At 38.5% G+C, this 15,462-nt stretch overlaps 1 protein-coding gene across 1 annotated transcript in view; it reads left to right on the top strand.

The window, feature by feature from the left end:
* Nucleotides 1–15,462, top strand: part of WWTR1 (WW domain containing transcription regulator 1) — a 168,977-nt gene that overhangs the window by 92,229 nt on the left and 61,286 nt on the right. The window contains exon 2 of the mRNA XM_074298353.1: nucleotides 14,083–14,219. Coding sequence (XP_074154454.1) covers nucleotides 14,083–14,219 — 137 coding nt within the window. The remainder of the gene's footprint in view (nucleotides 1–14,082; nucleotides 14,220–15,462) is intronic.

Raw genomic sequence — 15,462 nt, forward strand, 5'->3', positions numbered from 1 at the left:
AAAAAAGTTTAAAAAATGAGAAAAAAATGCAAGCAAATAACAACAAAAAAGGTGAAAATACTATGTTGTGATCCACATTTAGTCCCTATAGTCCCCTTTCTGAATGAAGATGGTTCTTTCCATCACAAATCTATTAGAATTGGCCTGAATCACCTCACTGTTAAAAAGAGCCATGTCCATCAGAAATGATCATCATATAAATTTGTTGCTGTGTACAATGATCTCCTAGTTCTATTTACTTCACTCAGCATCAGTCCATGTAAGTCTCTCCAGGCTTCTCTAAAATCATCTTGCTGACCATTTCTGATAGAACAATAATATTCTATAATTTATTCAGCCATTCTCCAACTGATGGGTATCCACTCAGTTTCCAGTTTCTAGCCATTACAAAAAGGGATATAGGCCCAATAGAGACACTGCTGGGACAAAAGGTGTGCACAGTGTGATAGCCCTTTGGGCATAGGTCTAACAGAGTCTTTAGGAAAATCACATTGACAGCTAAATGAAAGTTCTGTTGGAGGAGAGAGAGACTTGAGGGAGAGAAACCAACCAGAAGTTATTGTGAGGGATAAGATAATAAAGGGCTTGCACAAAAAGGGTGCCTCAGTATGGGATTTGTTATTATTCAGTCATTTGAGTCATGTCTCACTCTTTATGACCCCTTTTGGGGTTTTCTTGTCAGAGTTATGGAGTGGTTTACTATTTCCTTCTTCAGCTTATTTTACAGATGAGGAAACTGAGGCAAACTGGGCTAAGTGACTTGTTCAGGGCCACACAGCTAGTAAGAGTCTGAGACCTGATTTGAGCTTAGGAAAATGAGTCTTCTTGACCTCAGAAACAGCATTCTATCTACTGTACCATCTAACTTCCCAGTGTGTAAAAAGATACAGATGTACCTGTACATTTATACATGTAAAGACACACACACACACACACACACACACATGCACACATATAAAGAATCACCTTCCCCTCCAGAGCCATCTGGGTCCAGTAGCCAGACATAGGTCAGGACGTCTGGAATGGCCCTGGATACAGTACTTATGTATGTATTAGACATGTTATGAAGGTAGAAACAACACTGACAATAAGGAGTAAAAGGGTGTAGCATGAAATGTATGAAAGGATAGAAGAGCTTTAAAGGTTACACTGAAAAATTTGAATTTTATCTTAGAAGTGGGGCTAAAGACACTGGTAGGGAGCAAAAATGGTGGGGCATCCCTTGGGGCTGAGAGGAAGGATAGTTATGCTATCCCTGTTTTTAAAGGCTATTTTCAGCCTCAGAAGAATAAATGACGGTGGTAGCAGAAGGGAGCATTATAATTTGAAGATTGATATTTTTAGAAATAAGACAGACATTAAACCATATACATTCAGTCTTGTGAAAAGCGTTCCCTTAATATCGAGTTTGAGGCTGTAGGACACACCCCAGAATTCTCCTTTCTCCATAGTTTGGATTTTCAGGGCTAGCTCAAATTCCTTTGTCTTTGGGCTGAAGTCAGGATTTGTTATGATGTCATTTCAGTGGCTCTTCATGACATCATTTAGGCTTTTTTTTTTTTTTTTGACAAAAATGTAGTCTTGCCATTTCCTTCTCCAGTTCATTTTACAGATGAGGAAGCCAATAGTTAAATGACTTGCTCAGGATCACACAGCTAGTAAATGTAGGAGCTGTTGTTATTTTGGATCCAACTTCTAGTGGCCTTTGGAGAAAAAAAGAAGAGATAACTTTGGGTTATTCTTGTAATAAATTTGGCATGAGGATATTCATGACATTAATCATGCTATTCTGCTACCCTGAAATGAACGATATGGTGGGGAGACGTTTTATTTAACACGGCTGACTTTGCTACCCAAGCCACGCTGAGCACACTCATGGTTGATTGTTAATGTATAGATTATTGATGACTTCTGTAAATCAGTCAATTTTATTAAGTGCCTGCTATGTGCTAAACTCTGGCAATGAAAGGTAGAAAATAGAGCCTGCCCTCAAGGAGTTTGCAGTCTAATGTAAACTGGAAAAGGAGAGATAAGGCCCTTATAAATAGAGGGCTGGTTTTGAAGTGAGTTAGGAAGATCTGGTTTCAAGTCTGATCTCTGATACATATTAGTTATGTGACCTTGGATAGGTCACTTGAGTTAGTGCCCTAGGCAACTCTCTAAGGGTGTAAGTTATAGAGGAATGAATGGTCAGTCCCCATAATTGAAGAGAATTTCCATCCTTCCACATGAAATCACAAGTCTAGAATAAATAAAAATGAGAGAGACAGAGAGAAGGAGGGAGGAAGGGAGAGGAGTGCTACCTAAATCACATGATTTTTATGTTTCCTAGTTCTAACTTTTTATGGAAACCCTCCATTCTTGCCCCAAGATACTAAGTAAGTACTCAAGTGAGAATTAATCTTTATGTCATAAATATCCTTTAGATACAATTTTAGAATAATGGAAAGAGCTGTCAATTGAGGACAAAAACTCTAGATTTTAAGGGAAGTTTCCCCATTTTACAAAAGGAGTCCTTTGTAGGTCCAAAATTGTGTGGTTTTCTAAGCTCTATGTTTTTGATGACCATGATGGAGGAAGAGTGTGTTGTGGGACTGAACTTTGTAATGATTCATTACAAAAATTATCTTCTCCCTCCTCCCTCCCCCTTCTGCCTTAATGTCCTTTTAGGAGAAAAGTAGTATATAGTCAAGGGTAGATTGATGAAGAGTCTTAGAGAAGGTGATTAAATTGTATTTAAGTAGATAAAAGACACTGGTGAGTGGCTTAAAGTCTCCAAAGTCTTTTGGATAGAAATGAGAAAATAAGTGTTAACTCTCGTAAACCTAACTTTAACCAACCTCTTCTCTGTAGCAATGATCCCCTTTCTTTCCTAGATAGAATAACCTGACATTTTGAATGCATCCTAGTGAGTAAGGTGGTTTTAAAATTGCTTTAATTGTTTTCACTTCTATAGAGCCAGGCGGCTTCAGATTCCTAAAGATGGGAAGGAGAAAGGAACAGAATCCAGATTTTAATTGGAAGAACAAATGAAGCTCATGCTCTTTCTCATGGAATAAAATCCAGATTCTTTGGTCTGTTTGTAAAAGTCTGTGCTCCTATGGCCAAAAGCCCCCCTCTGCTGCTTTTCTTGTCCCCAGGGAGGAGTTTTTGCACAAGTTGTGTGTGTTCTATCATTCAGAGCCTCCCCTCCCACAACCTTGATGTAGACCCAGTGGAAATTTCAAGGAGTTTGCCTAATAAGGAAGTCGAGCAACCAGTAAGTGCTGGATTGCGTTTCTCTATATGCATTTTTGAACCAAGTCAAGTCATAATACCGACAGTAAGGTCATAACAACACCAAGGGGAACAGACAGAAAAGGGTTTGGGTTTATTTATTCGTTTGCTCGTTCTCTCGGTGATATCATGGGCATTTTTTAAGTGTTTACTGTTGTACTAGGTTAGATGTGGGATACAGAAGGAAATGCTTAGACCTTGGGTTTTAGTGTGGAGAAGAGGAGGAAACTTGGCTAATCAATCAGTAAATCAATCAATACTCATTAAGTGCCTACTGTGTGCCAGAACTGTGATAGAAAAAAGAGGCAAATGGCAGTTCCTGCCCTCAAGGAGCTTATAATCTAAGGCATTATGGGAGACTGTGGTATAGTGGAAAGAGCATTAGTTCTGAAGTCAGAAACTGTGGTGGTGATGGTGGTAGTACTGTCTGTCTTTTGGTTGATCCCATTTGGTGTTTTCTTGATAAAAATGTAGTCTTGCTATTTCTTTCTCCAGCTCATTTTACAGATAGGGAAACAGGATGAAGTGATTTGTCCATAGTCACACATCTAGTAAGAGACCACATTTGAACTCAGAAAGTTGAGTCTTCCTGACTTTAGGTATTGTACCCCATGTACTGTGCCACCCAGCTGCCCTAGCCAGGAGTCAAAAGACCAGAGCTGAAATCCCATTTAATGGTTACTTATTTGTCACATCAGACAAGTTCCTTAACATCCCTGGACCTCAGTTTCATTCACTATGATATTGTGGAAGGATATTTTTACTAGATGAACTCTTGAAGAGCCTAGTTTGTCTTTAATCAGATAGACTTATCACGTTAGGAATAATGGTTGCAAATTGTCATATTTAAGCTTAAGAAAAATACTTCCTAACACTTTGATGTAGCCAAAAGTCAGTCAGTCAGTAAAAGTCCTGGACTATCTCCCTTCATCCCCCTGACACTGGACCCAGATGGCTCTGGAGGGGAAAGTAAGGCAGGTGACTGCACAGTTCTCCCTCACTTAAATCCAATTTACCAGTATGTCATGGCATTACCTCCCTGATGTCCTGGTCCTTTTTGAGAAGGAAGGACAAAACACCACCAATACATATAATATTTAATACATATTAATAATACATAATACACTTGTTTGTATGCATATATGTGTGTATAAGTGTATGTATACACATTTGCATGTATGTATCTGTATATATTAAGTGCCTATCATGTGCTAGATAACCATATTAAGCACTGGGGATACAAAAAGGGGTAAAAGAGTGCCTCCCTTCAAGAAGTTTACCATTTAGTGGTTGAATACTTGATAGATAAAGGATTTATTGAGTACTTACTATGTCCCAGATATTTTTAAAAAACTTTTTATTTTCCAAAACACATGCGTGGATGATTCTTCACCATTAGCCCTTGCAAAACCTTGTGTTCCAATTTCCCTCCCTTTCCCCCATGCCCTCCCCTAGATGGCAAGTAGTCTAATATATGTTAAACATGATAGAAATGTATGTTAAATCCAATATATGCATAGTATTTATATAATTATTGTGCCGTACAAGAGAAAAAGGGAAGCAAAATAAAACGCAGCAAACAAGAAGAAGAAGAGTGAGAATGCTGCGCTGTGGTCCACACTCAGTTCCCATAGTCCTCTTTCTGGGTGCGGATGGCTTTCTTCATCACTGAACAATTGGAACTGGTCTGAAACATCTCTTTGTTGAAGGGAGCCACGTCCATCAGAATCGATCTTCGTATAGTCTTCTTGTTGCCAGGAATGGTTTTAAGTTTTGAGGATATAAATAGCAAGATGACAAGACACTCTTTGCCCTCAAGGAGCTTACATTTTTATATTATAACACACCATATATCGTGTTATATTATATTATAAACACCTGCCATAGACATGAACCTTAGGTAAGTATGGGTCTCTCCCAGCCCTGAGGATCCCTAAGTCTTTGGTGTTGCCTTCAAGAAACCCACATTTCTGAGTAAAAACAAGTGAGACATTTAGTATGAGCTCTCTGTAAAATCTGGGAGAAAAACAAAGATGGCGGGATGGTCAGAGAGAAGGTAGTCAAGATGTCAACGTCAGTGCGCTCTCAGCCACAGGCTCCAGTCACCGAGTTTTATTCTTCCGACAGAATGATCACCTTTGGCTCTTTCTAGAAAAGGAAAGCACTGAAAAAATCCAGCTAGCCCAACTTTCATTTTAAAGATGAAGAAACAGACCCATGATGTGTCCCAGGTCGCAGAGGTAGAAAGCACTGACGTGGGATCCAGATCCTCTGATTCCCAAACCCATGCATCTTCCCCTGTGCAGTGCTAGTAAATTTCTCATGTGCTTTGCTGTAATTATAGGTTATCATTTCATAGTTGTTGCCCAACCTTGCTATTTAGAGGTGACCATGTTGTAGAATTATACTTTTTTAGGGTTGAAATCCTCACTTTTTAGTTTAAAAGAACCAAAAATAAATCACCATGCTTTATCAATTTTGAGAAGTAGTTTGCTGTTTAGAGGAAAACTCCCCATCCCTTCCATCCCTTCCACCCGAAAAAAAACAAGAGTTTTATTTTTGTGTGTTTTGCTTTTAAGCCTCACTTGGGAAAATTTCAGGCCTCTGTCATCTTGTGCAAGGAGGGCATGTGACCTTTGGCTATCTTGCACAAGATCAGGGACAGGCATAAAATGCTTTGCTTGTAGGCACAAAGTACAAGGTACATTGCAAGACCACAGGTTACCTTGTGACCTCATCAAAGCGTGAACTTTTTCTCCAGTGCAGACCTCTCCTGCGCCATTCTTAGCCACGTATTGCTCAGTCAGGAGCAAAATTGGCAGATAGGCTAATTCCAGCTATAAATTGTAGAGATTGATTTTTCTAGCACTAAGATGATAATTGTTGAAATGAGGAAAGAAAGGATTACATTTATTATTTTATGCATCTGGATTATCCAAGAAATATTTAGACCATGAGTGACAGCATAGAAACTTCACACAAAAATTATGAAATAATTGAGTAAAAAAATAACTTATTAAATCCTATACCATTATATCATATACTTAAACCTGTAGGGAGTTAGGTGGGTATACCTCTGGACTTGAAGTTATTCATCCTGTATGATTCAGGGCAAGTCCCTTAATCTCTTTCTGCCTCATTTTCCTCATCTGTAAAATAGGGATAATAATAGCATCTAGCTTCCCAACATCCTCATTTGTGAAGATCAAATGATATAGTGTATGTAAAGTACATTGTATACCTTGAGGTCAACATTGACCAATATGTATATTTTCATCTACAAAGAAGAAAAGAGGATTGTAAATGAAACTGTAGACTTGTATTATGAATTGTTTTTTTTTTTAAGCATATGTTAAATTTAGCATTACATTATAGTAACAATGCTGCTCTTTCTGAACGTCTGTCTTTTCTATTCTATTAAATGTTTATGGGACATTTTTTCCTTTTCTTTTCTTTTCTTTTCTTTTTTTTTTTTTTTGTGCATTATCACCGCTACCCACCAACTTCCTTTCCCACAAGTTCTCCCCAGCTCCCAGTCCCAATGGAAGCCTTCTTTACACAAGGAATATAGACAAAGAAAATAAGTCACCATCTTGGCCATAATTGAAAATGTATGACTTAATTTTTCCCTTGGTTTTCTTTGTCAATTCAACTTTACTCATAGAGAGAATTGTGATCAGAAAGAGGCAGAAAATTGTACTTTTAGATTAACTTTTGGAGACAGATTCTGAGACCCTTGGGTACAGATGGGTGGAGGGGAAGCTTAGCTCAGCTGTTATCTCCAGAATTGGAGAGGGGCTGCCATTTGATTACTAGTCATTACCAATTTAAAATATTTTTTTTTCTCATTTAATAGACCCTAAGCACATTTTTTTCTGAACAACTAAGCATTGGTTCTCAAACTTTTTGGCTTTAAGACTCTTTAGTAGACTCTTTATACTTTTGAGAAGTTTTGCTAATGTGGGTTATATTTATTGATACTGTATTTGAAATAAAATGTCATATTATTAATATTATTAAAATAGTTTTTTTAAAACTATGAAAGCCCCTTTAAAGGGATTTAAGGATGTCACTGGAGTCCTAGACCACACTTTGAAAATCTCAGTGCTAAAGGATTGAAAGTACTATTAAGACTGATTTAATTTTTATTGTTCTGAGTCAAAAGTCCCTACTACTCAGCCCTATTTATGCCTCTATGGGTCCTTTCATTATTTTATTCTGGGAATACTTCTTGGGAGATGTATTGTACAAGGCCCTTTGCTAGATTATAGAAAGATAACAGGGTCCTCTAGGAGTGCACAGGTTAGTGTGGGTGATCCATAAACAACTGAAATAACAAGTAAAATGTGATCACTGTCATACAAAGGAAGAAGATCCCTCATAATGCTGTTTATCAGGAGCAGAATATGAAGATGGAGTAAATAGCATTTGAGATGACCCTTAAATGGACTGGAAGTGGAAGAGGCTGGTAGAAGAAAGCTCCATAAAGAGGCTAGCCAATTTAGGGGAAATTCATCTCCTTAAATTATCTTTCTTCCTCTCTTTCTTCTTTTTTTTTTTTTTTTTTTAGTTTGTATATTTTTGCATTTTACATGTGTACCTGTCTTCTTCTCTTAGAAGCTAAGCTCTATGAGTACCGGGATCATCTCATTTTAATTTTTTTCCTTCAGCTCTCAGTACAATGTCTGGCATAGAATGGAGAAATGGGAGTCTGTCCTAGTTTGTCACAATCAGCATGAAAAGGAAAAATTGGATTTTTTCAGCTATAATAGTAGGAGGGTAAAAAAATAGCCCCAAATCAAAAATGCCTCTGGGATTTGGAGCTTGGCCTAATGGAAGCTTATTGGTGCCATTAATAAAATGGAAATAATGAACAGTAAATGATTGGAGACCATGAGTTCTAAAGGGTTCTCTACATCATGGATATTTTAAGCCGTGTGAAATTCTTTGATCAAATATACAAATTTCTAATTTTGTGTCTTGGTTGAAAATAGTTTAAAATGAAATTCTGAGAACTTTGAGAAGGTAAATTTCAATAAATGAATTTTGTAGCCAAGTTTCTTCCTTATTGAAGTGATGACCTTTCTGAGACATTAGTGCTTTAGACTTTAGTCGGGCCCTTTCCTGTCAGGCAGGTCTTTCCTTCTGTATCTCATTAGCGTTGAAATCAGAAGATCTAGATGCCAGTTGGATTGATCTCCAGTGTATACTTCCTGTATGGTTTTGGTTCCATGTCACTTAGTCTCTAATTTGGTTTTCTTCAACTCTCAAATGAGCACGTTGGTTTAAATCAGTGATGAAATGATATATCAGGATCCCTGATGGTTCCATATTAACTTAGAAAACCACCTTTTAGAAAGTGACATTTTAATTTGGTTCAACACACTAATAAGAACTAGTTAGGAGCTGCCTTCTGGTCTAGATGGCCTCTGAACTACTGATCTCATGAACCCATCCGGGCTGTACCCCTCCATTAGTTAAGCCCACTGACATGGTCAGTAAGCACCTGCTAAATGCCTCCTTTGGTCCAGCCCAGGAACATTTAATGGTAAATTTGCCCAAAGTCACCTGCTCTTTTTTTTTTCCAACCATGTCCGACTCTTATGTACTGGAGCGGTTTGCCATTTTCTTTTTCCAGCTCATTTTACAGATTAAGAACTGAGGCAAACAAGATAAAGTGACTTGTCTGGAGTTGCATTAAGTGTCTGACTCTGGACGTGGCGTTCTTTCTACCACATCACCTCCCTGCCCCATCACCAGAGGGCATCAGATTAAAGGCTTGAACTCATAGCCTTTGCCCCAAAGCCTAGTGCTCTTTTTATTATGTCCCAGATCATAGGATCATAGATTTATTGCCCTAAAGCTTTTCAGAGAGCATCCAGTCAGGCCCTCTGGATTTTACAGGTGAGTAAACAGAGGTTAGAGAGGTTAAATAACATGACGAATGGCATAATTACTATATTTGAAGCAGGATTTGAACTCATGTTTTCCTGACTCTAAATCAGTTTCTTATCAACTACATCAGAGATGTCAAAACACACAGGTCACATGTGGTTCATAAGTGCATCAAGAACCAGATTAAAATGTAATTGGGAAATAATTTTTTTAAATTAATGAAAATAAAAAAAATGAATGCCAAAAATACAAATTAAAGAGAAATGAAAATAATGAAAATAAAACAAAACATAGATAATGCTAATATGTGATTTTATAAGTCAAACTGCAGCCTTCAGGAATCATGTATAGGTTTGTGGAAACTTGTTTCTCTTGAAATTTGACATCAGTGATATATACCATGTAGCTCTGTGTCTGAATCAGGAAGAATCTTTATTTCTGAGTTTAAGTCTGGCCTCAGTCACTTGCCTCAGTTTCCTCATTTGTAAAATGAGCTGCAGAAGGAAATGAATTTTTAAAAAAAGATACGCCTGTGTCTTTGCCAAGAAAACCCAAAATAGGGTCAGACAAGACTGTAACAATTGAACTAAAAAACCACTCATGGCATACCCCATGCCATCTCTTAGCTATATGGAAAAACAATTTGAACTGATCAATCTAGAATAAGAATTAGGATTAAAAAAAAAAAAAAGACCTTATCAGCCAATCTGTGAGCCTAAAAAAGTGTTCACTTATAGTGAGTATAGAGAGCATTGTTTTGTCAGAACCAACAAAAAAATCACATTTGAACCATAATCTCTTTTGAGCCATCTTTTTTAGAAATGATTCATAATTATTGTTCATTTATTTCATATTTTTGTAGATTTTTGGCTAAATGCCTTGATAATCTGAAATGCATATTTCTTTGATTCTTTATCTGAAATCTATTTATTGGTCAGTATTATTGGTGGAGGTTTGCATTTTCAAAACCACATACACATGACCTATGTTATATACACTAATGATTCTTAGAACTGATACTTAGACCATAATCTGGAAGCTTGGAGGCCATTGGGTTCATTTTGCAGATGAGGAGACAGGAGCCAGGGAAGACAAAAAGTTTCCTGAAGTCACATTGATAATAAATGGCGAATGAGGATTTGGACTCAGCATAAAGGAGACTTTATGGGAATAAAAAAATGCCAGGAGACAAAATGATTTTAAACTAATGTAAACAAGGGAGTGTAACAGGTGGGAGTCTTTCCTTAAGTGACACAATTATAAATTCAGTCTTGTGGCCAATTGAAAGTTTTCATTACGAGTTAGCTGAGAAAGGAAATGACTCAGTACCTCTGAGGAGGGAGTGGAGACATGACCTCCAGTGAAACAGAGAAGAATTGAAACCCAGATTTCAGCTTTAGGGGGTGGGGCAGTGAATCTGGGCAAGAGGACAAATTCATTTTGTAAATAAAATTATTGGCTATTTATTGAACTGCCTCCTCTGGGTAAAGCTTTCACAAGGAGCCATTGTGAAGTGACTGAAGGATGATATAGTTCTCTGGAGCGGAGGGATGGGTTGGACAGTTGCATAAAGTGAGAGGTGTGGTTTCAGGACAGATCCATGTACTGAGGTGAGGGATTGACTCTAGTCCTCCGCCTCACACAGCACTAGTGATGTGGCTTAGCATCCTAAGGTCATGGGGTTAGAGCCTGGAGCATCTAACCATCCCTGTCAGTGAGAGGCGAGTGACCTGCCCGAGGTCATCCAGGTGGCAAGGATGTCACCAGGATCCTTGTTGATTTGCACTCAAACTTCTCCCTCTCTGCCCTTTTTTGTGACTACATTTTATGATACGCGGAAGATTATTTGGGGCTTATAGTAGTAGTTCAGTGAACAAACTTCCTGGGGAACTAAGAACCTTGGAGCCAAGTTGTCCTGGGGGCATCGGTTGGGAAAAGCTTCCCGGCAGTGGGTCGTGGTGGTAGCTGAGAGATGGCCCCAGCCCCAGGACTTGACTAGTCAGCCGGTCTCCCAAACTGTGACTGTGTGTGACTTTTTCATGATTAAATGAGGGACCGTCTTCATGGATACGAAAGCTCTGTGTATCCCTCCATGCAGAACTGGGGGACCATATAGCCTATCTCACTGAAAGGCAAGAAAAAGGAAAGAAACTGCTCTCTTTGGGTGGGGCTATAAGGGGATACTTATGGGAAAAATAATGGAAGGGAGACACCTGAGTGTTAGTGGTGGTGGTCATGGATGGCAGAGGGCCCTAACCTTCATGAGACAACATCACCATCTTGTAGATAATGCATCTAGCACTTATATGTAATTGCTTGTTTTATAATATGAAACTTAGGGGCATAGATAATGGGGGCTTCATACTCCGAAAGGGAATCTGCTTTGGGGCTATGGCATTAGCAGCTGGTTATGGAGTTGTTTCCATCCTTATTATATTCAGCCCTGGGAGACTGGCTGTGGTATTCTGTATGTACTTTAGTGAAGAAGAGAAATTTATGAAGGCTGTTAAAAAAAAAAAAAAGTGGGCGATTGAAAAGGAGATGTGCTGAAGATACTCATATCATTTGAATTTTTATGTTTGTGGATGCTGTTCTCCCTCTCTTTGGGCAAGAAATGAGTTTATAAGTTTATATAATTTTTTTTTTAACATTCGTACTCTACTTTGGTGCTCTGATTTTCCTTCTCTTCAGTTTTTTTTATGTATTGTATCGATTTTCATTATTATCCAAAATTATCAGAGAAACAACATGGTACATTTGAGAGAGCACTTAGGAACCAGGGGACCTGAGTTGAAATCCTGTGCCTTTCACTTACTTTCTGTGTGAAATTCTTGAAGAAATCAAAATTTGTGAGTCTGAGGTTTTTTTTTTAAATTTGTAAAATGGCGGAGGTGGGTACCTTTGGTTTCAAACTTATGATCCTTTTAGTTAGTTGGCAATATTGGAATTTCATTAGCAAACCTTTATAAAACACTGAAACAATTATCACCACCTCCACGTTACAGATGAAGAAACAGACTGAGAGGTTTAGTGACTTTCCTAGCTGGGTCACTGAGCTCTGAAATATCTGGGTCAGAATTTGAAGTTAGGTTCAGCTAGCTCTCTCCACTCATTAGAGTTGCCTAATTAGTTGCCTCATATTCTTAAATAACAGCTTTCTCCTAAATAGCCAAAAAAGTAGATGCCCATCAATTGAGGAATGGTTGAACAAGTTGTGGTACATGAAGGTAATGGAATATTATTATTCTGTAAAAGATGATGAACAAGCTTTTATTATAGATTATATAATTATTATATATTTTATATATAGTAAAATTATATAAGAATATAATAACATATGCATATATATATATATATATATATATATAGAGAGAGAGAGAGAGAATTATATGTCATAGAATATATTGTACACAGTACAAGAATATGCAATTATCAACTATGAAAGACTTAATTCTTTTTATTGGTTCAGTGATCCAAAGCAATCCCAATAGGCTTTGGACAGAAAACACCATCTGCATCCAGAAAAAGACCTATGGAGATTGAATATATATCAACACATGCTAGGTTCACTTCTTTTTTCTGGATTTTTTGCTCTCCATGGTTTTTCTCTTTTGCTCTATTTTTTCTCTCCCACCATGATTCATAAAGTAATGTGTATTTAAAAATAAATAACATTTTTTAAAAAGGGAAAGACAGTATTTTTTCTACATTAAAGACCTTAGAATCCAGGAAAAGGTCCATGAGAAAGAATCAGCATGTATCTAGGGGAAAGTGAATAGAGGTGAAGTAGGCACTGGAAATGACCCAGGCTTGGGAAAAGGGAGAAGCAGGCATCCCCCTGATACTTCCAGGAGCCAGCTGCCAAAACAGATAGGAAGTCATGTCTCTTGAGGATTCAGATGGGTCCTTGTGCTCAGCCAGAAAAGCAAAGTATATCAACCTTTCAGGTGGAAGCACAGAGAAATCAGGCTGATCTTCAAAGTGAGGAAGCTAACAAACTCCCACAAAAGTTAGTGCTTGAGGGAGTGGAAGAGGAAGTCGGCAATTTGGGCTTGGGATTGAGTCATCTGAGATGATTGCCTGTGTGGTTTGGTAGTCTGAGAGCAGAACCTGTATGCTGATGAAATTGTTGGGGAGGAGAAGGAAGAAAGAGGAGGAAAAGAATAAGGAGGAGAAGGCAGGAGGGACAGAATTTTATTAATTCTGGCCAGCGGACAGATTGAAAGCATTAGGAAGACTGCCCACAGTTACAGCAGAGAGAGAGTGTGTGTGTGTGTGTGTGTGGGGGGGGGGGTGATTCATCTTGCCACTTTAGGAAAATCACCTGTTGGACACATTGTGGAGAGAATTCTTGGTCAAGCATGGGTTGAACCTGTTGACCCCTGAGGTCCTGTTCACCTCCAGCATGCTTTTCCCTCTGTATATAATGAAAAGGTCAAGTGTTCAGCTCAAGGAGGTAGTTGGTGCAAATGGGGTAAGGGTGAAATGGGGATAAGAGGCTGCGGTCAAGGAAGTTATTTATTTATATTCTGACCTATTGCCAACAAACGCTGACTTAATGAGTTTGAACCTTCCTTTGTGTGTTTTGGGTTGAGGGAACTTATCCATAAGCAAAGGGAAATGATTTTTATGGGCTCAGACTCTGCCCATTGAGAAAACCCACTCCCTTCTGTGGTTGGGCAGCCAAGAGAGCAGACCCCAATAAGTGCTTCCATGTTTGGGAAGCTCAGTGTTCACTTGCTAGAAATCCGATGAATGAGAATGAAAACAAAGAGAAGAACCTGTTCACTTGGAGGCATATTACAAATTAGTGGATTGCTGTGCAATCTTAGTAATTTTTCTCACCTCTGCTGCTGATGCAGGTGACTGGGATGTTAATAGTCTAGAAACTAATTGTTTCTCTTGTTTTAGTCACATAGAAAAAATCACCACATGGCAAGATCCTCGGAAGACGATGACTCAACCTTTAAACCACATGGCCCTCCATCCCACGGCAGCTTCAACTCCAATGCCCCAGAGATCCATGGCGATGTCCCAGCCCAACCTCGGTAAGTACCGGACCTTTGCCCTTTGGCTTGGGAATGGGGAGAGTGAGAGTTCCAGTGCAGCCCCAAGCCCTAAGTTCCGCGTGGCCAGAGGGGTCCAAGAAGAGCACTTTTCTACTTCTCCCTTTTCTCTCTTCATCCTTTCTCTATAACTCTGGGACTAGGGATTTGTCACTTTCAGCAGTGATCGTGCTGACATCATTCAGTATACTTAGTTTTACAGGACCTGTGAGAAAAATCAGTGCGTCTGGCTGAGTTCACACAGACCAAAGGAAAAGGGGGAGCTGAGACACTGCCTGGGAATTTAATCAGCGGACTCGGCCAAACTCTACAAATCAGCCTCCAACTCCTTTATTTCTGAAGCAGGTGTCTCGTGCCTTTTCTACATTGCATCCTTTTCCCTCTAACCCCCCAAATTTATAGATAACTGTTTCCATTTTGCATAGTTTACTTCATCATGACTCTAAAATAGGTAGCTGAGAACAGAAAATATTTTCTGTTGATAATCTTTCAACAATAAAAACATACCTTTGTCTCCACCACCACCATCATGGATGGGATTTTATATAGAACCAATATTTCCAGGCTTCTTCAAGTTGTCATCATTAATGATTAAAAGCCAAAAAGGTCATTTTCATTTTTTAGATAATAGTTTCATTTAGTCTCAGAAACCCATTTTTCAAAAACCTCACATTAGATTTTCAGGAATGAAAAGAATAAAAGTGGACGAGTTATTCCTGGATCTATTTCCCTATTTCTGCAATGGAGCCAAAGGGAATATAAATTCAAATAGAACCCAAATTGGCCTAAGGTGAAAATCGAGCCCATTCTTCCAGGAAGTCTGGAGTTTTAATTTTGAAGGTTGCAGACATGAAATACAGCCAAAAAAGTAAAAGGCTAAGGAAGCAGCCCAGTCCTTATCTAGAAGCAAGATCAAGGAAAAATAATAACTAATGATTATACCAGCAGTGAGAAATCTAAATTCTCTTATAGTCACATGCCCTCAATATAGCCACCATTGTACAGAAACCAGATGCTAGTACTGGAATCCCAACCTGGTTAGTGCCTGGTGGTGAGTTTTCTTTTAAGTTGGAAGAGAGGGAGTTTTTACATTGATTAAAAAAAAATAGCTGACATTTACATAATATTTTTAGAAAAGCAAAACACTTCATGGAAATTAATTCACTGGATCCTCACTGCATCCCAATGTGGTTGTAGAGAAGGAAACTGAGTCTCAAAGAGGCTT

The sequence above is a fragment of the Sminthopsis crassicaudata genome, chromosome 3 (assembly GCF_048593235.1).
Source record: "Sminthopsis crassicaudata isolate SCR6 chromosome 3, ASM4859323v1, whole genome shotgun sequence".
Taxonomy (NCBI): domain Eukaryota; kingdom Metazoa; phylum Chordata; class Mammalia; order Dasyuromorphia; family Dasyuridae; genus Sminthopsis; species Sminthopsis crassicaudata.